General features: G+C 53.0%; 1 protein-coding gene across 1 annotated transcript in view; it reads right to left on the bottom strand.

Moving 5' to 3' along the window:
* The window catches only part of LOC122388304 (integrin alpha-PS3-like), a 78690-nt gene that overhangs the window by 32831 nt on the left and 23759 nt on the right, over nucleotides 1-22100 (bottom strand). Inside the window, exons 3-4 of the mRNA XM_043379261.1 lie at nucleotides 20642-20769; nucleotides 14763-14872 (exon numbers count right to left, since the gene is read on the bottom strand). Coding sequence (XP_043235196.1) covers nucleotides 14763-14872; nucleotides 20642-20769 — 238 coding nt within the window. The remainder of the gene's footprint in view (nucleotides 1-14762; nucleotides 14873-20641; nucleotides 20770-22100) is intronic.

Below are 22100 nucleotides of genomic sequence, written 5' to 3'. Positions count from 1 at the left end.
TCCTTTTCGGCTATTTCTCGTTGTATATGCGTTTGATTTTAACCAAACTTTGGCATTGGTAGTTTGAGATCCCTACCTAATTTTTATCAATATGGTCTATTAATGAAAAATGAAAAATAAAGGCACTTGTCATTGACTGATAATGTTAAGGTCGTCAGAGCCCTGCTTAGAGGCTGACACAGGCTAGACGCTGTCTCCCCTCTGATTGGTCGAAACGCACTAGCACACTGCGGCTTGGCTCCGCCCACTTGCGGTCCAGCCTCGGGTCATGTCGGCGGCAGTCGCAGTCCGGCCGGCCGGCGTGCGGGCCGCGCACGCAGCGCAGCGGAGTGGAGCACTTGTTTGCATGTCATGAACTTTTAATAAGTTGTTCTACGACAAATAAGGACGGAGGAAGAAAGAGAAAGGAAAAGGAGACAAAGTGACAATGAGACGAACGGTAAACGTTGGCTAGTGGACAACAAACAATATGCATATAGCCGCTAGAGCAGAGACAGGAGACGAAGACGATAGACTAGAGACAAGTGACGAAGATAGAGATTAGGCTATAGACGAGAGACAATATACTATAAACGTATAGACGAGAGACTGACAAGGGGGAGTGAAGGACGGGAGATCATGAACTCTCGATATTGCATACCTATCTACATTTTCAGATTGAGTCATCCTATATTTTTCCCTGTTTTATTGTTTTTCGGGCCTAAGATCTATCAACAACATTCTGAAAGCATTGTGGAAATGTCATAGAAAGATTTACCTATTATTTTCACCCCCCCCCCCAAAAAAAAAATTATTCTTTTAAACAAAAAAAAAACGAAATACCTACAAGTATCTATGTGGATATCTTCAATTAAATAAGGCCGTTGAATGCAAAGACAGTCCGGTGAATTCTGTCCCGTTACTCCTTAAATGCACAATAGCCTGTAGGAAAACGGCTGCGGAGAGGCTCGCCATAAATTATTGAAAATAAGATTATCTTAAGTCTGCATAGGGAATAACATTCTGTAGCTAGGAGTGCTTATTGTTGTTAAACATACACCGTCGCGATCTGCATTGAATTCTTCATCCTTATTCTCTCCGCGCGAGATACGACATTTACAATATTCACGCAATGATGCCTGCGTTAGCGTGTCTCGTTCCAGTCCGTCAGAGCTCCGCACCGCTCTGACCCCGAGCGGCGAATGACCGGTCCCGGTGTCGCGGCACAGTGGGCGGAGCTTAGCTGCGGCGCAACAGCTGACGCTGCAACGCCATGCTAGCCTCTACCACGGTGCAGAGTTTTCCGATCAATTTTTACCATTACAAGTCAACGACAAGTGCCTTTCATTTTGACATTTTATTAAAAGACCATATTAGTAAAAATTAGGTAGGCCCTTGAAACACATTGTGTCAAAGTTTGGTTGAAATCAAGCGTAGAGGTAACGAGAAAGGGCCAAAAATGACTGTTCCAGAGGGTCTGAAATGCGTAGTAGTTAAGATTAATGCAACGTGGCGGAACAAAAATAGAATAAGTATTCCGGATGTAATCGTCCGTAAAGAAGGTGTAGGTAAATTGGATTACATGTACGACATACCAATGAAGGTTCCTTGCAACAATAATTGCACGGTGACTATAAATAATAGCTATATAAATATATATAGCTGAATAATAGCTGCTTACAAAAAAAGGATTGCATACCTATTCCGACGATACACCAAACCATTTCGAAGCAGATCGTAAAAAAAACTTGAGACATCAACATTAGCAGGATCCAGGAGCACCAGCAAAACAAATGCCTCACAGTCTCGTGGGTCTCGCGTGCTGTGCAAGCTGCGGCAATCATCACACGTCCCATATCCCAATCTCGGCCCGGCGTTTTCGCCGCCTCACTCAAATGGACCACCACCACGGCGTTGGGAGAAAGCCGGGGGGCGGCACTCATCGCAGCCTCTCTGCCGGTCCTGGACCGACCTCCTGCACCGCTCTCAGTGTTTACGCGCCTCACCGCCGTCAAAGAGAGGCCATCTCAGCACCGACCCAGAGAACCCGCGGCGAAATCTGACCCGACGGCGGCGCGTATCGCACCCTATTCACGATAGCGGCACGGCACCTGTGATTGCCGACGGGGTCGCCAGGTCACGGCGGACGGCCCTCGTTAACCGTGTGTCAGGGATGGGCCCGGGCCCGGAATGGCTCCGAGACTGCTAATGAAAGCGTCATTGGAGGCGGCCGCGCGGAGAGCCGAGAGGAAAGGGGGACCACACGCGGCAGGTGCTGGGGGGGAGCATTCATTCTGGCCAGGGTTCATAATGTCCAGGGTACGCTATGCCCAGTGTCAAAATGGCCAGTGCCTTGAATGGGCCAGAGTTCATAATGTCCAGGGATTGCATGGTCCAAATGTGGCCAACTGGCTGCAGATAGGGTATATTCAAAGAGGCCAGGGTTCATAATGTCCAGGGCACGATGTGTCCAGTGTTCAAAATGGCCAGGGTTCATAATGTCCAGGGCACGATGTGTCCAGTATTCGAAATGGCCAGGGTTCATAATGTCCAGGGCACGATGTGTCCAGTGTTCAAAATGGCCAGTGCCTTGAATGGGCCAAAGTTCATAATGTCCAGGGATTACATAGTCACTGAAAGTGACGTCATTATGTAAAAAACACGGAATCAGCTCAATGCAAAGCAGTGCAGTGCCGAAGGCAATGCCTTAGGAGAGATTACAGGCAATAGTAAATCAAATATTTTTAGGTTAAGTGGTTATGTATCTGGCTTCAGGCCGAAGGCCTGAAGCCTGATGCATAACCACTTAACCTAAAAATATTTGATTTACTATTGCTTGCAATCTATTCATGCGAGAAACTTTTTCCTTATCCCTGGTAGGCAAACATCATTACCTTAGGTTAGGTTAGGTTAGGTTAGGTTAGGTTAGGTTAGGTTAGGTTTGGTTGGGTTGGGTTGACTATGTAATCCCTGGACACTATGAACTCTGGCCCATTCAAGGCACTGGCCATTTTGAACACTGGACACATCGTGCCCTGGACATTATGAACCCTGGCCTTTTCGAACACTGGACACATCGTGCCCTGGACATTATGAACCCTGGCCATTTTGAACACTGGACACATCGTGCCCTGGACATTATGAACCCTGGCCTCTTTGAATTTACCCTATCTGCAGCCAGTTGGCCACTTTTGGACCATGTAATCCCTGGACAATGTGAACACTGGCCAATTCAAGGCACTGGCCAATTCGAGCACTGGACACATTGTGCCCTGGACATTATGAACCCTGGCCTAAATAATACGCACCCGGTGCTGGGCGGTTAGCCTGTGGAAAGCGGTGCCGAACCCGTCACTGCCGGCGTACGGAGCCGCTCGTGTTCAAAAAGTTATCAGCAGAATAGCTTGTGCCGACTGGATTTTCCTTCTGGCTACCAGAATAATAAGCAGACCAATGCCCGACTTTTAGTCAGTTTTCCGGCAATCGGTGTCAGCTTGTTTTGCAATGTCGCGCGATAACAATAGACAAACAGTGGATTTGTTACAGTTCAGAATTTCCTGTTCAGCCAGACCGCTAGGCGACCTCCTCCGAGCTACGGCACTCATTTCATCTATGATTCATCACCTCACTTAGGATGACGACATAAAACAAGCGCCCGACAAAAGATATTGAACTCCGGCATAAGTTAACTGTTAAATGCGTTGACTGAAGAGCGCAGTGACAGTCAACGTCGTCCAGGGGTCAGCAAAGGCAGACAGCACGCGCAAGAATCCATCGCGTCACGCTGTCCACAAAACACACGGACTTCACCAGCTGTCGAATATAACGTGGCGCCATGCGATCTGAGATACCTATCACATGTCCGCCACCTTGCCCCCGAACGACAGGGTGCCTGTTTTTACACCCTGCTGAGCACTCAGACTCACATCCGACAATTCCAGTTGACAGGCAGCATACCGTTCCGATCAAGCAGCTTTTTTGGTCCGCGGCGCCCGATCGACGTTGTGCAATACGCCGGCGTGCACGTGACACGTGTGCGACACGTGCGGTGATCTCGAGTGACTGGCTGCCAATCGCGCACCACCGGCGTCTGATCAGCGCGTCTGGCCACCCATTAGCGCCAGTTGGCTTCGAGGACAGATGAGTTCCCGCAGCTGGTGGGAGCCGAGGGCAGAGCCGGTCCGGAAGGGATGAGTTGCGCGCCGACCGGCCACGCTCCCGCATCAGTCACGTTCGCCGCGGAAAAGATGTGGACTCAGGATTGAAGACATCTGAATTAGGAAATAGATCGTGATAAATGACGGTTAATTGGAAACGTGACATCTATAATCGGCAGGCTGGAGTTCTGTCAGTGTCTCGAGCTCCTACAGTACGTCTCTCTTAGGCTGCAGCGGCAATGCAACTGCGCAACGCGCATCTCGCGTGACCTGTCTTCACCTGGCATCTGAAAGACGCCGCTCCACGCCGCGCCCCGTGGGGCCGGTCACGCGCGCCGCGGCGCTCCCGGCGCAGCGCGGCAGGTGTGGCGCCCCGGCGACAAATGCGCCGCTCATTTCACGCCGCTCGCCGTGATTTGTGCCCGCTGCGCCGGCGCGTGTTCCCCGTAAAAGGCGTCTCTCATCCCCCCCCCCCCCCCCCCCGGGGCAGCAGCGAGCTGTTTATCTACCGCTCTCTTGACGCCATTGAGCGCACACAAAAACGATCCAACGAGCCTTCATGACTCATGAGCCGTCCCGCCGGCAGCGAGACGGTACCGTATCATTCCCTTTATCCACGTTGATTTCTGATCGGCTCCGCTCTACATAAAACCACCGGACGGCAGGTGAAAAGCCACACACGCGCCGGTATTCACGGCACTAACCGGCCTGCCGCTGCCTGTCCGACGATGCCGTATCAATCAGTCGTTTTTGCCGTCGGTCGTGCACAAAGGCCCACCGGGCCGGCCGCGCTGCGCTGGCGGCATTAACCCCATTGTGAGCGATCGGTCTGTGCGATAACTTCCGGGCCAAGTGCGCGGCCTTGGGGCAGTCTCCGGGGTCACGGCGGCGGGTCCGGCGCGCCGGGGACGGGAAGGGGTTGACGTCAGGGCCGGCAGTGCATCTCCTGGGTAAGGTGTGCAGGAAAAACAACGCCAGAGTCAAGGCGATCCCCGGCGGTAAGAAGCGGCCTCGTCACCGGCAGTGGGGCACACGGGGTCGAGGCGACACGACACGGAACGAGGCGGAACACCGGACTGAGATCTACACCGTTTGGCTAGACTGAGCTTGCGCTGTCACATGGATTGACAGCCGCAGGGTCAGATCGTCTGCGGAAGTATTCATGCATGGGGTCAGATCGCAAGGAAACCAACAGCAAGATATCTCTCATTGCTATGTTCCTTAGAATTTAAGAAACTATCAAACAAGTGTGGCCGATTGTCTGAGCTCTCGGCCCGGTAACATATGAACGTGAGAAAAGGCTTCATAATGATCAGCTGGGCTATTACAAGAACGTCTTTCACGCCAGCAGGACAGCACTTGAATACAGATAAGTTAATTAGTGATTATCTATTCAATTTCACCTTAAACCTAGCTGCGTGGTGTGCGGCTCAACGAGACTGCAAGCCCGAAATACCCTGGGAAAGAAACCGAAAGCGGCGAAAATTAGCCTTGCACCGAGACTCGCGCAATGACCGGCGCTATCTCACCTACAGTATCTATTCAGCCTGCTCAGGCCCGCCGTGCTGGCCGGCTAAAGCCGCACACACGGCGCCCATACAGGCCGGGTCACGAAGCGGGACAGGCCGCGGCGTTACGGGGCGAAAGGACCCCTCGCGCCCCGCCCCGTCGGTTGACGGTGCACGAAGGTCGTTTGGCATCGCACGGTTCGACACGCGCTCACGGGCGACAATACGCCATGAAAAGAGCGTCATTACCTTTTTGCACTGCGCCTAATCGTGCGGCATGCACTGAAAAGCGTGCGTGGGCATATACTTATGCATAATAGGCACGTTCAAGTAATACAGCGGCCAGTAAAAATGTGACAGCAAAACAAAGGCATAGAAAGAGGTCATTATATGTGCTGGAAATCTTAAGACCTTTGACACTATGACATCACACATTGATGCGTCACTGCCCTATCCAAGCACTTCTGATTCGTCACTGTCAAAAACTGTCACCTCAAACACGCCGTGAGGCTGGCGCCCGTCCTTACTCGGCGTCTCATCACTCTGCAGTGCAGTCTGACCAAATACGGGTCATGACCGGGCGTCTGTATGTAGTATTCGGATTCACCGCCCAGTGCTGTTACGGCAGACAGTTCAGTGTATCACAGTCGGACGCCGCTGTAGCCTCACGCCGTCCCACAGAGGTGCAGTTGATGTGTGGACGGGACGACTCGCCCTGTCTGACAGCCTGTATGAGGCAGACGGCGCCGGGCGCGTGGCGATGACGGCAGATAGCGCTCCAAGAGCCCGTCTAAGCGGCGCGGAGCTGAGTCATCAGCAACAGGACGTGCCGCGTCCGTCAGCGTGGATCGCGCCTCCCGCAGTGCGCCGCTGAGTCTCCACCCCAGGGCGTGGAACCTCTCCGTCCCCCTCTGGGCGGCGGCACCGCCGGACAGAGGAAATGTGCACTCCATCGCCAACCACAGGACATTAATTACCTCTATACTGCCTGCAGATGTTGGTGTGGGGCGTCACCGCAACTCCGTGCATTCCTCGGATACGATTCAACAATCGCGCGACGGGGCATCACATTCCAAACTATCCGTGCAAAACCGTCTCTTGCTTCGGTCTATTGTCCAGAGTAGCCCCTAAAAACGCATACCTTTGTCCGCAGTCCATTAATCTCTCTATCCCCTTTTTCACGCACTCACACCCGAGGCCCTGACCCGCGCCGACTGCCGTGTGCCCAGGGTCACGGTGCTCCGTGCGCACCCGCCTCACGCCCCGGTCTCGTTAGCTCCGGCTGACGTGACCACGCCGGACCCGGACCCGCGGGTAGGATAGGACCGGCAGTAATTAATTAACGACGGTGACGCGGCCGAAACGGCCCGATCGAAAGATTTGGACGGTTCGTCAGGAGGTGTATTGTGGCTGATCGCTGTTTGGGTGCCTGTCTATTCTAGTTTCTATCAGTAGTTAGCACTCCTTATAACAAAGAACGGTGAAAGCACTCGCGGGCTTCGCAGTTCGCTTCTTTGAAACGCTTTATTCATTGCAAAGCGATAAACGATTGCGCTACTCTGCAGCACCAACTGAATGCAGGGCGTGGCTGAACGATAAATAATAGTACGCGCATTCAAATCGTCCGAATCATCTCATTTAGTGACCACCGGGTGCCCAGTTACAAACAAAAACCCGAACAATGTAGCTCAGCACGAGCGGCAGTGTCAGCGCCGGCACCAATAAAAACATCTATCACTGACCACCGGCTCAATACAGCGCAGTCACCGGGTTCATCACGGTCAGCGCAGTCAGCACGGTCGGCAGTCTGAGCCGTCAGCATGGTCACTGGCCGGCCATCCATCCCCGCCTGCAGCTTTGAGCGACCCACCGGGTGTCTCCGCAGGAGATGGGCCACGGTCGCTCGTGCCGGCCGCTCACTAATGGCCCCATTTGTGCGCCGTTCTCCGCCGCCCCCGCCAAATCACGGCCAATTATGGGGCGGGGCATGCCGGCAATTGAAGCGATGAACCGAATTAAGTCGGCGATGATATCTGAACGCTGCACACTGATTCAGCTCGACGGGATGTGGTCGGAGTGTTTCGCTACGTCACAGGCGCGGACACACAGCGTGAAGAACCTGCGGTTCTGAGTCGCGGCTCAGCTCTAACCGCCGTTTCCGGGGCGCGTTCGTCGTATTACTGGGTCTGGGTGTTGCAGAGGGGTGGAATGTGGTGGAAACAGGAAGGGCGGATATGACTGATGATGACATCAGAGGTTGTTGAGTGTTGGCGGCTGCGGTGGTAGCGGCGGGGATGGGCGGTCTCTGAGGGTGGTTGGTAGACCCGTGCATTGCACAAACATCCATTTATAAGTAAGCTGTGAGGTGGAATGATAGGTATCACCCAGAATGGTGACTGCCAGACGTTGACGAGCAGCAGACGCAGTGGCTGAGGCCACCCGTTGTTGCTTCCTTCCGAATTGCCTTTGCAGGACGCCCCGAAGAAGTAAAAACGGCAAACAAACTACCACGACATCTTCATGACCCAGCGGGACGGAGCGGGCCATCGCTACCCTCTCGCTACCCTCTCGCACACATCCCGCCGTGGTCTCGGCCTCGGTCGCCGTCGCCCGTGCCGTTTGTTTATCCGCGGTCGCCGCCGGCTGTCGCGACAGGCTGACGCCCGACAGGTCATCTCGGCTAGCTCTCTGTCCCAAATCACCCGCTCATCCCCGTCGCCTCTCCGTCCGCCCGACAGGCCACTTCGGCGGCCTCTCTGTACCGCCTACGGCCCAGTGGACGGAGCTCCGGCACGATAATCCCCAAACCTGCTTCGAAACCTGTATGGCTTTGATGACAAACCACGGTAGCCGTCACACATTGAGCGAGGCGGATATAATATGACCGGATTCAAACGGCACACGAAGGACGTCAAGATTGGAAGCTTATATGCCACTGAATAATGCTGAACGCATGCCCTTCAATGGTTTAAGTAGTTTTACTGTCAGCATTATCATTGTCATCCCGTCTATGCGTGTCCTCGACTACTCCTCAACGCCACAGAACATTTTAAACGTCCACAACACAACTTCTCAGAATTTCATTGAAAGACAAATGTAAGACTACGACCTCCCACGTCCTCTGTTTCTCTCGTTTTTCAATGCCATCAGATGACCCCGTTTGACCTCAGCCTGGTAAGCACGAAATCCGCGCCCACACGGCGCTGTCCCAGTCCCGTGGATGTCGACCGCCTCCGAGCGAGAGACGCGACACAAATCGACCAGCTCGACTGGCGTCACTGCGGCCATTCAGCCGTCAGTGTACCGGCGCCGACACTCTGTGCTCTGTGCAGCTCTCCGCTCCGGAACAAACGAGCAAAACAGCCGCCTCAGACGGAACATCGACGGAGAACCGGCCGCTCCGTCACTGAGGGACCGGCCGCTCGGTAACTGCGTGCCTGGTCCATCGGTCACCGACTTGCCGCTCGAGACGCGAGGTTAGGCGGTGGATGGAGGAAAGCTACGAGTAAACAGGAACAAGAGGAAGGTCGGAACTGAATATAAAAGCGTACTGTAGGTAGTATCGAAACGTGACCCGGTTCACAAAAAGGAATCGAAGCACGACGACTATCCGCATTCCGCATGGCATCACGGTTCGGTCACCAGCCCGCCGACTATGGTTGGCAGTGGCAGTCACCTGACAGGCCAGAGCGCGTCCCCAGACTCTGCAGATAACAAACACCGCAAACGCCGTTGACATGTCGCTGACACCTTTGATAGATCACTGCTACACCTGACACGGCTCCAGGTCAGTCAGACTGTCAGGCTGTGTCAGCACCGTACCGCCTGCACGGCCCGTGCCGCAGCGTTCCGGCTACTCGCTGGAACGTTGGGCGAGCAGCAACAGCCGCGCTCTGGAGGTCTTGCCGTGCCAAACCGTACCGTGCCACATCGCATGCTGCGCTGAGTCTCTTGCGATGTTCTACAGCGTTGCACTGCACGTCTAGTCTGGCAGTACGTTCCCGATTCCCATGCCGTCCCACGGGAACCGACCTGAAGAGGAGGCGAACAGAGGGATGTCGGGAGCTGTCGATGAGATTACGAAGACGAAAATAAGGAGTAAGACAGGGAACGGAAGCCACGGCGAAAGAGTGAGACGAAGAGAAACACACGAGTCGCTAGTCGTGGAGAAAAAGTAGTCATCTGCCACTGTTTGTAATCAGTAGCTTATCCGGTGAGCGATACATCAAGCATCAGCACGAAGAATCGCCTCGTGATGCGTTAACACGCCAACCATCTGCTGCGAACTCCGGCACCTTTCACTCAATCCAGCCCGCACCGTGAGACGTTCGGCACGCCAACAAAGCGGCCCAGCACACATCTCACCCGCGTGAACCGCGGGCATAACCTCCAGCAGCTCCAGCACCTCCAGCACCCTATCCGTAACAGCAGTAACCCAGCACGAGGCACGTGCCGACGGACCAGTAGCCGGCTTAATTGGCGTCCGACCCGCAGCCGCGGTAATTAGGTGGCATAATCGGGCTGCTGCCTTGTTTCTGGTGCGCCAGCCGACTTAAGCCTGTTGTGAGCGTGAAACCGATGCTGAGAGAAGGGGTTTAGAGCTGTTGAGAGGGTGGATTGTAGCGGAAGGATTTGAAGCTGCTGTAAAAGAGGGAGAGATGGAGAAAGACAGAGGAGGACTGGAGAAGGAGATTGAGAAGGAGAATACAGAGGACAGGAGAGAGAGAGAGAGAGAGAGAGAGAGAGGGAGAGAGAGAGAGGGGAAGAAGGAGGGAAGAAGGGAGAGAAGAAAGAGAGAGGGGGCGAAGGGAATGAGAGGGGAGAATAAGTTGCTATAATTGCACGGTTTTAGAGACCGGCTCGGAGCGGCGTCGGTATCACTCGGCGCTCTTTGTAGCGCCGCTGCAAACATTCGACATAGTGCGTTGTGAATGTAGTACAATGGAGCCGCCGTCCGGGCCACTTAGGTCGAGTCGGTCTCGCGGTCGGCCGCATTAGGGCCACGGAGGCGCCGGAGATGGGCGATTTGACAGCTTAGCAGGAAGGGTGAGGCGATGCCACTACAACCAGCGGCTGCAAATGTGTTGCCTCGTACGATGTGCAGGAAAACAAGAATTCGGCACTTAGCGCCCGGCGGGGGAGCGTAGTGTTTTGACGGCGCCGACAGCTAGCACGAGCATCAACAGCGCACGGCGGGAGGTGTTATCCGCACACCTCCCGAGAGCCGGTTAGTGATTGTTTTTCCCCGGCCGGCATTAGCGAAGCCGGTTCTGAACAGAAGCCGAACCGGCCGAGCATAAATTGACAGCACCTCAAGACGACACCATCCGTCAGTCACACTCATGCGTCAGGAAGCACAGGCACAACACGCTCAGCCGAGCGGGCGGCAGCGGAGGAACAACAGCGCCGCACGGCTGCACCGGTCAGGCTTCCGGCGGCGGCTCGTTATGAGCGCCGCCAGTCATCAAAGCCGGCCGCCGTGCCGGCACTAATCGCCGTCATTTTCAACCACTCAGACACAGGAACGGTGTCGGCGCGGGCCTGTTGTCGGCACAATAGCGGCCGAGAGTGGTGCGCCCTGCCCACCGCTGTCGGCATCGACTCGGCACACACTGAAAGCCGCGCCCCGTAGGCCGTGCTGAAGAAACGGCGCCCGCGGCCGGGATGGTCAATAGCAGCGGTAAAATGATTGACCCTCGTTGAGCCCGGCAATTGATGTAAGAACGCCAAAGTGCCGCCTCGAACGCGCCTCATGGGAAGAGTTATGATACCATCGACGGCCTGAGGCGAGCGGTAATGTCAGGTGACTGAGGCAGGTCGAATTGGTCTCGACGGACCTGACGCGGTCCAGCCGGTGTCCGGTGTGTGCTGGCAAGAACACTGGTGGCATCTGACAGCCGGAGGCCGCCTGAGGCACCCTGCAGGCCCGCCGCCGACACCCCGTGCCACGGCGAGACATGCAGACCAGTTCCTGGAAGGCTCGAGCGGACCAGTTGCCGGAACTGTTCAGCAGCTGTCATAACTGCAGCTAACTGCAGCCAGATGATGACTCTCTCGCGGGTCTTGTCACTTTACGGGTGACTTCAAAAGGCAAACTAGCTGAAATAGCAGACCAAGTCTTTCGTTCTTCAGTGCACGTAGGTATACCGTTCAAACACACTCGCCCTTCCAGTCTCATTCTTTCTACCTATGCGTCCCCTTGCAGTCTTTGATGTTATCTCCTTTGATAATCGCATGTATTTCAGCCATTCCTTCAGCCGTAGCGCGTCCCTATGCGGAAGTGAGGCCCGTCACCGAGACAGCGTCGACGTGCGGTGACGGTCGGGGGCGACGGTACGGGGAGGCGACGGGCGGGAGGTTTGTTTGTTTTGACCGCCGCAGGTGCACGCCCGAGCTTTTCAGGCACGCCAGGCAGCGCGGGTCGTGGCGACGGGTCCTTTGGAGGCCCGTCAGCGGCCACCTCTCCATCCGACACTAATAGAGAGCCTACGGGCGCGCCGCGGAGGCACGGAGCGTTCGTTCACACTCCGAAGTGCGTTTCGCTTGGACGGACACCCCACAGCCGTGAAGGAATGTGTCACGCTACGTTAGAATCCGCGACCGTGAAAAACTCGGCGGGCTTTCTTCGCCTCGGTTTTTCACCATTCTATCATCAGCCCCATGTGGTCTGTCGTTACAAACATATTGGGGCCAGGAAGCTGTCGTCTATTGAAGCTAATCGCAAGTACAATTGAATATTAACGAGCATCATGTTTATGAGTTTCCTATCAGGGAAGATGGATCATTCTGGCGATCGGAAACTCCTCCAATTTACAATGGCATCAGCTTTCTCCCAGAACGCCCGGGCTACCCGAAGTTAATTACTAGTCTCAATGACCAGCGATTGTTCAGTTTTGCCCGGCTACACTCATGGATTTGCCAGTGATGGGTGACCATGTAAACAGCGATTTGACAGCTACCGCACCATTGTGTTTCGCAGCAATGTTCCATGATCTTTGGCGATTAGACGGTAGGGGCATTCCACGTCAAATCGAACAAAAATCGGCTGTTTTGCACCTTACCATCAGCGATTTCATTATAAATTTGTGAGCGAGTTCCTTTGTGGCCCCGGACATTACATTGATGTTTTTTTGCACATTCTGACCACAGGTCTTCTAAATATAGGGCATCAAATTTTTACAAAATGTTGCATCTTTATATTTTTGAACGACCATAACTTTGGTTGTACTTGTTTGATTTGAATGAAATAAGCCTTATTGTTTAGGTAATTTCTTAAGCATTTGTTTAGAATTGCACCTACTTAAATATATGACCTTGAAATTTGCTTAACTCTGTTCTTAAGCACAAATATTGAAATAGCAAAAAACACGTCACCTTCGATTTGGCTCATTTTCATATATTTTATTGCCTACCATATTCTTAACAACCTGTGAAAAAATTGGAGTGGGCCATTCATAAGTTTTGAAGAAAATTGCACATATGCAAACGTATGTTAGCACGCGCAGTGGAGGGGGAAGAGCGAATTTCGCCCACCCCTCCCGTTTTTCGCCAATATTTCATAAGATTAATGCGAAATTAATTATGGCTACCTGTCAAGAATTGAATTGGACATCTCATCGTGCAAGCAATAAGAAAATCGGTTCACAACTGTTCTAGTAATAGCGGTGTAAAGTGAACAGCCTGTCGCCGCAGCGACGCGGCGACTCGGCAGCCGGCGCCGACCGCTACGCGCCGCCTGAATTGTAGACTGTGCCGGGACGGAACGGAACGGTTCCGTCTTGACATCGCGCTCCCTACCGCTGATTACGTTCGATTCGCGTCAAATTTTGTGAGAAGACTAAGAAATGTACAGGCAATCTTATGGTGAGAGAATTTTGAAAATCGGTTGGTAAACAATTGAAATATGAACGTGTAAACACAAAATTGTGATTGCTGCGTTTCACGCATCGGCCGAGCCCGCCTCAGCCGGCGACATGTTACTCTTAGCAGGCCTCTAACTGCCATATTTATTATTGGATTAACTAGAAATTCCCCATGCATACTAAAAAATGTATGTTCTTTCGGATAGTGAAGATCAAAAGACGTGAAGATATCGTTGCGTGATAATGTTTTCGTTGAATTTACTTCATGATGCATTTCCACACGGCTCAAAATTCACCGCAAAATACCGTTTGCCTGAGACACTTTTACTATGGAACGTGAATGCTTGACTACGATGACTATGCATTTCCATTCTCGCAGAGTTTGGGATATCACTAATCAGCAATCATTCATTTCAGAAAGTGTACACAAGCAAGCATGTCTTGACTCTGTCTTTCAAGGTCACGCGCGGTTGCGTGATGTTGATGCATGAAAACGGCGTTTGCCGCGAAAGTTATGAATGGCCCACTCCAATTTTTTCACAGATGGTTAGGAACATTGTGACGGACATAATATGTAAAAATTACCCAAATCGAAGGTGACGTGTTTTTTGCTATTTAAATTTTTCTGTTTTTATTCAAGGTCAAATGCATTTCAAGGTCACTTCAATTTAATTTTATAATTAAAAATCAAAGCCTTATCAATTGCCTATAAGACCCTGTTAATATCATTTTGATACCAGAAAAGGAACCAGAGTTATAGCCATGTAAAAAATTGATGTGTGGCATTTTTTGCTATATTCGATGAGCTATATCTCAGCGATGCGTTATCAAATTTCGAAAATATTATACGTAACTCAGTTTTGAACCATGCCCAGTCTGCCTACAAGTTTTCAGAAAAATCGAAGGGGATGACGGATTTCGGTGTTTGATTTGACGTGGAATGCCCCGGTAGCGACCATTTGTACATACTTCTGCTGCAGTACAGTTTTACTTGCAAATTAGTCATCCATTTTTCCGATGCAGCGTTTAGCACACAATTTTGCATGCAAATCCATAGCTGTACTCTATACTGCATCTCGCTCTCACATCTTCACTTTCGCTTTGTCGGCGAGAAGTACCTAAATCAATCAAAAACTCGCTATTTATCAACTTCATGTGTGCAAACTGCAAGCGCAGTTCACGACGCAGCGCTATAAATAACGCGTGTAATGAATATTACATTATTACAAGCCCGTGATTAGTTTGGGGCCACTCACCGACAGTTTGCCCTGCGGCGACGGGTCGGTGTCGAGAGCACCTCCGATCCAGGCACCGTCCTTCCTATCCTGGTACAGGAACGGCGGCTGACCCTGGCGACGGGTGTCGTCTGGGGGACAGAGGGGTCATACAGGGTCACATAAGGTCACACTGGGTCACACAGGGTCAGTCAGGGTCTCAAAGTCACAGAAGGTCACATACACTGTCATGGAAGAGGAACGGCGGCTAACCCTGGCGATGGGTGTCGTCTGGGGGAGAGGGGTCATACAGGGTCAGAGAGGTCACATAAGGTCACGTAAGGTCATATAGGGTCATGCTGGGTAACATGGGTCACATAAACTGTCCTGGTAGAGGAGCGGTGGCTGGCCCTGGCGGCGGGTGGCGGCTGGGGACAGAGGGGTCACACAGAGTCACACTGGGTCACACGAGGTCAACAGAGTCAAAAAAGGCACAGAAGGTCTCACAAGGTTCCACTCTAGTCCAGTCACGGTCACGAGATTGATCATGAGCCAACACGATGTTGATCATCGTGTTGATCGATCAACACTGCCATCATCTATAAAACCGACACAGCTCACCGATTTCCATTTACTGTAGAATCATCACAAAACAGTATCTTGTGATCTATGGTCCACAACGTTAGTTCCACCAACCCATTCCGCTGACGGTTTAATAGACCGTGCTGGGTCGTTCCGCGTTGGCCGATTCGCCTCGCCTCCCCGCCCGGTGGTTCAGCATGACTTTATTACGTTAGCCCGGTAACACGAAGCGTCAAAAGTGACGCGCACCACGGACTGTGTTACAGATCCCTTTGATACCGAGGCCGACACATGAAGTCTGACCGTGAAATTTGATTGACAGTAACGAACCACGCGGTGGGTGATCGATCCATTTTAATCCAGAAATGACGGAGGGTATATCCGTAACTGAGGGCACGCAACCCGGTCATTATTTACTGGGACAGTAATGGAAGTGATACAATCAGCACTGAACAAAACACGCATCACACCCAAGGCAAAGGCCATTCAATAAAAGGGTGCGGGCAAGCAAGCCACAAAGCAGGACATGCACTTAAAGAAAACGTGATACCAACTGGAACAGAAAACGATAGCTAAACCACTAGCTCTCTCACTTTATAACCCGTTTCTAAAGGCACTCGCCCTCGCTCAGGCCAGAACGACCTGCCGGCACACATAGTGGCCTCGTCCCACGACTGTCTGACAGCGTCAAGTAAGGAAGGGACAGGGTACCGCACGCGAGGCTGTCAATAATCCCGCTCATCCATATCGGGCCGGCAGCATAGCAAAACGTGTCGTGCCGGTCCACAGCCAGTAGTGACGTGTGATTAAAGGGACTATCCCACCTTCTAAAATGTTGTTAAAACCAGTTAAATTGTGCCCGACTTTATAGATTGGATGACCAGGAACACGGTTCTGGCATTTATTTTTCATTAAACATCTTAGGCTTCCCATATTCCAAACACAAACTTTCAAATATGTGACGTCACAGCCCAAAATAACCTCCTTCCCCAGGCCACATTACTGTCATAAAGCTGATTCTTTTTACTCTGTAGGCACCACAACAAAGTTCAGACCAAGTTTTAAGCGATTTTTCAACGAACAAACCCATTTAAATCAGAATGGCTAAACGAGGTGACGTCACACTAACGGTCGCTCCATGTTGAAGATAGGGCCTTGTACAAGGCCCATTTTCAAATGAAGGGAACGAATTTCTTCAACACCAAGAGGCCGCTGGGGTTGCAACCTAGATAGATAGTGGTTTCTGAACCTCGCCGCAAACTTGGCTATCTCAACTCAAACCCCATGTTAAAGGTGGGATAGTCCCTTTAACTGATTGACTGGCGATGGCGCCGGTGGGTGGAGGATAAGGAGGTGATCGGTCCACACAGCCCGACACGGGACCCATGACGCAGTCGGGCCTTGAGCGCAGTCCAGTGGTAAAGCGTGAGCATTGAACAATGGGGGTCTGGTTACGTCCATGGGAATCCCAAAGGCAGAGCACGCAGGAAATGTAAAGCACCGAGATACGGCACAAAGCACGGAAGCCACGGCACGGAACAGCAGGCAAGGCACGGTGAGGCAGAACAGTGCGCAGTTGCTCAGAGGTGTCGAGTCTAGCGCTACAAAGAAACCCCCGCCACAAAACAGCCTGGCTGGGCCATTCCAGTCGGCACCCGTTTGTTCCAGAACCAAGAGCGATGTTTGGAATGGTAAGTGAGCTACGAGGAAGAGGTGGGCACCACAGCGGAAAACAGACGTGCCTTCTCCAGACATTTCAACGGTAAGCTGCTAATTGACCTTACTCTGCACTTGCATGTGCAACAAGGAGCTCTAATTACGCCGCGAATCGCTGCACTCATGTTGTAAACCACGATTGCCCGTTGTTGTGTTTTGCGCCGGTGAATCAACCCTGGACTCCACGAAAAATGGTCTAGTTGGTTGGATTAGCTGTCTGTGAGTGGGTGTTGCGGACCGTGAGCCCGTGCAGGGCAGTGCCCGGTCACACACTCTGGCGTGACTCGGCCAGAAAGATTTCCCGCTCCGAGTGCGTGACACAAAGGGATATTTCGGCGAAGGACGACGGGCGCCTGTACGAAGTGTGATTTAGCATCGTGAGTTCGTGTCTTACTGCGCACGGTATATCCATACATGGAGCATGTTTGGGTCCTCTTGGCCTCATTTTGACAGGTTCACGTACTGAACTATGCAAAAGGCATGTTACTTGAAGCTTGGAGGTATTCATGCATTACAAGCCACATTTGTTACTATGTATTGCTGGGTCAGTGCTTTATACCGGCTCGATCAAAGCAAAGGCCACAGCTCAACATCCTTAGTGCATTACTCGACCAGGTGGAAGGAGCCCATCGGGCGTCTCACCGGCCGAGTTTGGACAGCGGAAGGGATCGGTCTTAACGAGAAGCGGATGTCCCGTGGAATTTGCAGACGGCAGGCGGCACCGAACCGCGTCGCCGCAGCACGCCAGGCAGCAGCGGGGTGCAAACAAAGGGCACACCGAGCCGCCGCGCCGCCGCGCCGCTCCGCCCGTGACGGCGATACCACAGACGGAGCGGCTGGGAGCGCCGCGAACCTCCGCTCCGATAGGTTCGCATACCGGTTACCCAGACAGCTGGATGTGAATTACGGCTGCATAAAGCACGACTGTGGCTGGGTGCCGGCCGGCGCGGCGGCGCGGTATCACTGCGCGCCCCGCCCCGGCCCGCCGATCGCGGCACGGGTGACGGACCGACTGTGGCCACGCACAGGGCGGTTAGCCGCGGTCCGGCCCCGTAATGGGCGGCTCAAACAGCCCGACATGGTGGGCGGGGCGGTCGGTCCGCTCAGCCGCGCCGCATAGAGTTATGGCAGCTCGTTTTACAGCTCGTCGCCAGCTGATGGCCGGTAACCATGACAGTTTTGCAGACCAATTGCCTTTTACGACATCTAAATTGTTCGACTATTACTTCACTGGTCTCCATTGACTGGCTTTGATGACACGTTACGCATGAATTATTGTAATATAAATCAGTGGTACTCAATGTAACTTATAAGCGCGCCAGAAAAACCTATATCGAAGTGCACACCATCAAAAACATTTCAATCAAATCGTTTCCGTTTACCGACTCGCTTTCTGTTTGCCTGTCGAATGCGAATTGGTTCGTCAGCCAAAGCCGGCATTTCGTCACTGACAGACACACCTTTCGTCCGAATATGGACTGCAGGAGCCCCTCCACCGCCGACCAGTCATCACAGCTCGACTGCCATTGGTGACCGTTTGACCGACAGCGTCCAGCACCGACTCCCACCGGCCGGCAGTCCGGTCCGTGCAGTCCACACGGGGCCAGTGACCGATGCTACACCGCCCGAATAATTGCCGAGAACCGAGACTTTACCGGTTCTGAGCCCACCTCCGCCGCTGCGGGAGTGCCGTCCATGGCACCGGTCTCGTGCGGCGGGCGCGTTCCTCGCAGCTGAGCAAAACACGGGCCTGCCACCTCCACGCCGGGCTCGCAGCACACGGCGCTCAATTAGCGCACAAAAACGCGCACAAAACGCACACGAGACCGCATCACAAACAAGAGAGCGCTCAGCGTCTTTAGAAATGCCTTCACGGGCGTCTCCCTGCCGACAATGGAGGAAGCTTTTACCGTCATAGGCACCATTAACGAGCCGGTACGGTAAGATTCGATGAGGCAGGGAATCTCCGGAAGGGTCAGCGACTGAATCACCAAGTGCGCGGCAATAATACCTACTTAACAGCCTGATAAAAAGGAGAAATAAGCTGAAAAAGAACGTAAAACTAAAAGGATCATATAACCTGTTGAAGCATGCAATACAATACCACTTTCAGGGAGTAGCTCATTAACTTTTAAAAGTTATCGCAGTAATTCTTCTCTGGCACTTCAATCTTATTGGCTTGGCTTTGAGAGCCTCCCTAAGCTCGCATGCTGGAAGGAACAGGTCGAGGTGGTCATCGGGCTGCCAAGAGCTAAATGTATGGTCTTATGTGGTCCTGCCCGCAGAAGAGTAGGCTCAAGGGTCCACAAAACAGTAACCCATAGACGAGAGGGTCATAAATATAAGATTGATGCGACGAAACAAATGACGGGATAATCTTTAGAATAAAGCGAGCCTAACTTACTAAAAACGTTATTCAAATCTGACAGATATGTGATTTTTTATCAGGTAGCGGTAGCAAGACACATTTGAGTGAGATCGCCTTTCAATTCACGGCTGGAACACAGATCAGATGCCCCAATAGCCAATTTTGAGCCCGATGCGAGATAGGCCGCATTTCGCGATAGTATCGCTCGTGGCCGGATAAAATCGGTGGGTGGAGACGCTCGTGTTCCGTTCCGCTCTCCAGAAGGTCGACCATCCCGGCTGATTTACGGACATGGATTACTATTATGCAACTGGAAACTCCAGAGGTTAGAGTTCATATGATGCTCCCTCCCTATGCCCAGAACTAGATAAGGGGGCGAATGGGATGTTTGTGTACCCTCTGGAAGATTGGGGTCAAACTCTTCCTATTGCGCTTTGTATTGCTCATTGTTCCCCATATTTCGTGATCTCATGGGTGCGCGTTGCACGGTTAAGATAAAACTTACGTCCTAAAATGTTTAACATTTGACGTCAACAAAAATCAAGTCAGCCGCGTCCCACGTTGCATTCAAGAGTTTATGGTTTTACAAAAGTGACGCTGTTCACTGTTCATAGCGCTCACAGATCTCCTTGCAACGTCTTAGATTTTGCCTCCGTATCTGGGCGGTCTAATGGATCGGTCACGCTCGAGTTTAACATCTGCACGACTGTTGCCGTCAAATTCCACTACTCCTTTTAGCATCTCACGTGTCCCGTGGTCTCAGTCCCACACCTGCCGTGCTCCAGTCCATTCCGTCCCTCCCCCACCCAGTCACGGTCGGTTCCACCCTATTTTTCACGGATGGCGACACCCAGTGGAGCGCGGCACAGGAGGGACAGGTCCGCCGCCCACCACCGACCCGTCTCACGTCACCATCCGACACGCACCCCGAGCGGTCAGCGCACGTCGCGGCCGGCCGGGTTCCGCACGCACACAGCCGCGCGTGGCCACACACAGACAGAAACAGCCGCACCACAGCACGCATAATGGCCGCGCCACGGCCGCGCAACACTGCACAGGAGAGGCATGACATCCCTCCATCACATACACTCACACAGCACACGGTAATTTCAGACCTGCCCCAGCGCAAACACAATCACAGAGTTTCATGATGCACATCGAATGACCACGAAACTACCACAAGCCATGACCGATCCTCACAGATCACACGACACACACAACCACATCATACCACTGAGTTCTGTCTGTTACCCACCTGCTGTGTCCAGGACCACCTCACGGCAGCCGGGCTGGCTCAGAGTACCGCACTTGAACAGCGCTCCGGTCTTCGGCACGTCGTGTATTCCTAGGGTGGACGTCGCGCGAGGCGCCCCCACCAGCACCCTGCGAAACACACGGCCGGGTGTTAGACGGCGGAGCGACAAAAACCCAGCCATCAACACGGCATTCATCAGCGGGACAAAGAGGGGGACGGAGAGAGAGCTGTCCTGTGGCGACTGAGCAGCGCCAGCAGGTGCTGGAAAAGGCAAACCAAGCGCAATGGATATACAATGCGGGAGAGAGGTAACAAAGACATCACCGCAGGAACAAAGAACAGCGATATGAACATGACAATCATCTGATGAACGGATCGCACGAGCGTGAGAATCGTCAATCATCCGCACGAACGTCCGACTTTTTCCGGAAGCGTGTTGCAAAAACTCCAGCATTGTGCGCGACCGGCCGGCGCGGCAGTGGAGCGCGAGGAAACCAGTCGGATGACGTCACCCGGGACAGCTACATTCCCGACCGGTGACGTCATCCGCAGACACGGCCAGCGCGCTGTCCTCGCGGCCGCGACATGGAGATGAGGCTCACTGCCTTATACGGTCACGGCGGTGACGCGATCTTGATTCCGTGCTGCCCGGGACGTGTCAAAGAGTCGGCACGGAAGATAGGGCGAGTAGAGACAGAGGGAAGTGGAGACTGGAGAGCTGTCCCTCTCAACGGGAACCAATTCAAGAGTCTGACATTGATTTTACAAACAATGAGCTGAGCTCGGCACTCCGCTAGAGACCGTGGCGATAAGACACGCCCTGCTGCACATTGCACAAACGGCTGGCTGCGGGCTGCACGGCGCCATGATCTCTGGCACCCAATGACGTCATAGGTCAGAGGTCAGACTCGATTTGGGAGCCTCTCATCCCGGAACATCTCGGCGACAAACTTCAAATCTTTAGTCTGGAGGAAGACAGGATCCGACCGCGCCCTGCACCGTTTTCCACATACCGTAACGTCTCATTCGACTCAGCATCCACTTCAGTTCGGTCCCCTGTTGCTTGTCTCGGTACTGGAACCCCTCGCGAAGAAGTCTGGAGACAGAGGCCAGTGAGCAGCCGAGAGTTGACAGCAGCTGGGCGTCACAAGAGAAATAGACCCCCAATTAGAGCCGCCCCGCGCACCGCTGCAGCTGCAGACAGTGTGCGGTAGGTCCGGAGCTGCGTCAGCAGAGAGTGGTGCGACAGTTGTGGATGTGAGCGGCAAAACGCGCCACTGACATTCCGCCACATATTTCGCGAAGACGTCAGCTACAGTCGCGCTATGACAAGGACACTGAAAAATATGTCCTGCTCCTGTTTCAGACAATGCCTGTCGATGCGTTCCCACGGAGCCACAATACCGCCCTGGGTGTCAGTGTCCTGACACAATGGCGGACCAGGCGAACTTCGCCGGAC

This window comes from Amphibalanus amphitrite, unplaced genomic scaffold (assembly GCF_019059575.1).
Source record: "Amphibalanus amphitrite isolate SeventyFive unplaced genomic scaffold, NRLGWU_Aamphi_draft 000317F_arrow, whole genome shotgun sequence".
Classification (NCBI taxonomy): domain Eukaryota; kingdom Metazoa; phylum Arthropoda; class Thecostraca; order Balanomorpha; family Balanidae; genus Amphibalanus; species Amphibalanus amphitrite.
This window is presented reverse-complemented; position numbering and strand designations above follow the sequence as displayed.